Consider the following 2371-nt stretch of genomic DNA (forward strand, 5'->3'; position numbering starts at 1 on the left):
TATTATTATTATTATTGTTACTATTATTATTATTATGTAATAGTTTCACTGGTTGATATATTGATTTAGTATCATTAATACCATGGCAACTAGATGAGAAATGAAATAATTTATAATGTCTACATAAACGTAAACATTTAGCACTAATTAATAAAAATATTAATGTAGTTAAAAATGTACTAATTACAGCAATAGACATTTCTAATAATGTAAATTGTTTTTGATAAAAATAATAATGAGATTGATCAAATAAAATTTCATTACGTAATAATAAATCGTCAGATTGTTTAATGTAATAATTACGATTATTATTATGATTATGATTAGGATTGATTACATCATGTTCTGTTGCTAAGGTATTATTGATTTTTGATAAATAAATCATTTCTGGTCCTTTTAATGTAACTATTACTTCTTCTGTTTCTTTTTTATCATCCCATGTAGTACATGTATATTTATGTGGTTTTATATCTAATGTTATATTTAATTGAACTGTTGATGATGGTGGTTCTATACTTGAATTATTATTATTATTATTATTGTTTGAAGTTAAATATCTTACTTCACGTAATTGTCCATCTTCAATATAACGCCATGCTACACCTGGTGGTGTATGACTTAATATACTATTCGAAGTAATTATATTCTTCATATTATGTAATGGAGTATTTGTTCGCTTTGGTACAGTAACTGCTGTACATGAAATTAATGCACGATTAGGATCTTCTAATATATTAATAAAAATTTGTTGTATACGTGATGTTGGACATAATTGATCTGGAGTTAATTTAACTAATTCATAAATATGTTTAACTTGTATTGAATTCTCTTCTGTTGTAGTTATATGAATACATGTCATATTTAATCCAGGTAAACTATCTTTCCAATCTAAACTACGTTGTACAATCCATGCTAAATGACAATTACATTCTAATGGATTCCCTGTTAAATCAAGTAATTTATTAGGATAATTAAAATATCTTTCAAATCCATTATCAATATATGTAATACGATTATCCGATAAAATTAATCGATCTAAATTAGGTACTTTGCCAAATATTTCATAATTAATTGATTGTATACGATTACCCCTTAAATTAATTTGATTTGCTAATAAACCATGAAATGATTCTTCAGTTATCAACATACCTTCTTTAGGTAATGAATGTTGTTCACGTAAATATAAACTATTCAATTGTAAACCATAAAATGTATATGCATCTATACGTATTAATGCATTATGTGATAAATCTAAATGTTTTAATTCAATCATTCTCACAAATGTACGTGATTCTATTACTTGTAAATTACAATAGATAATACGTAAATATTCTAATTTTTCTAAACCAGTCATATTAGCTTGATTAATATAATTTGGTATTGGGAAATTACTTTGTTGTATAAATAATTTTGTAATACCATTTGGTATATTTGTTGGTACACCTTGTATATGATCTTGTCTATCACAATGTACTACATTTTCACCTTTAGGACAATGACATTGTGTTTCACATAAAACCTGGTTGAATATATTGAGCATTAAGATGATTAGTGATAATCAATAAAATGATATAATCAATAATGATCATAGAAATTTTGTAATAAGTTAAGAGATGGTATGGTTTATGTAGGGGAAACATTTTGATTTATCACCACTACCAGCACCACCACCCCGTCGCTATTAGAAATCGATAATTAATTTTAATCAATTTGTGTAAAATATATTTTTATTGAAATTTTTCTTGTTTCTTATTAGATTCCTTGTTCAAATGTTCTATATTTGATAGAAAATATTCTGAAATTAAAAAAATTATTAAAAAAATTAATTAAATTAGAAAGGATTATATTGAAACGTGGTTATACGTTTATAGATGAAACTAACAATAGGGGAAAGAAATATCATATGCTCACTAGTGACTGAATTCAAGAGATATTTCCTGGAATTCTAGCGAGAAGCAGTGACCAGTGGAGTACAACCAGGTCTGTTGTGAGATATCAACTCACTGAAGACAATGGTGGACGGATGATCAATTTCGTGAATTGGTTGAAGTTAGACATTAACACAGTTGGATGCCGGCAGGCTCAGTTGTTTAGTGGTTAAGCGCTTGCGTGCGAGACTGATAGGTCCTGGGTTCGAATCTCGTGAGGTGGATCGTGGATGCGCACTGCTGAGCAGTCCCACAATAGAATGAGACGGCCGTTGAGTGCTTCCAGGTTTTCCAAGGTGATCTAGCTTCAATTGATTCATGCTTTCACTTTGAAACTTTAGATTGATATCCCGAACGGAACAATGTTAAATCACTATTGAAAAACTGGAAGCATTGGACATCTGTCTCATGCTAGTATGGGGTTGATTGAAGTAAGACATCAA

General features: G+C 28.3%; 1 protein-coding gene across 1 annotated transcript in view; it reads right to left on the reverse strand.

The window, feature by feature from the left end:
- Smp_189490 (putative leucine-rich transmembrane proteins) overlaps positions 1-1540 on the reverse strand; it is a gene marked incomplete at both ends in the record, with an annotated part of 1746 nt that extends 206 nt beyond the window's left edge. Inside the window, one exon of the mRNA XM_018799761.1 lies at positions 1-1540. This exon is cut by the window's left edge and continues 206 nt beyond it. Coding sequence (XP_018651518.1) covers positions 1-1540 — 1540 coding nt within the window.
- Positions 1541-2371: the final 831 nt, after the last annotated feature.

Source organism: Schistosoma mansoni, chromosome 3, assembly GCF_000237925.1.
Source record: "Schistosoma mansoni strain Puerto Rico chromosome 3, complete genome".
NCBI lineage: Eukaryota > Metazoa > Platyhelminthes > Trematoda > Strigeidida > Schistosomatidae > Schistosoma > Schistosoma mansoni.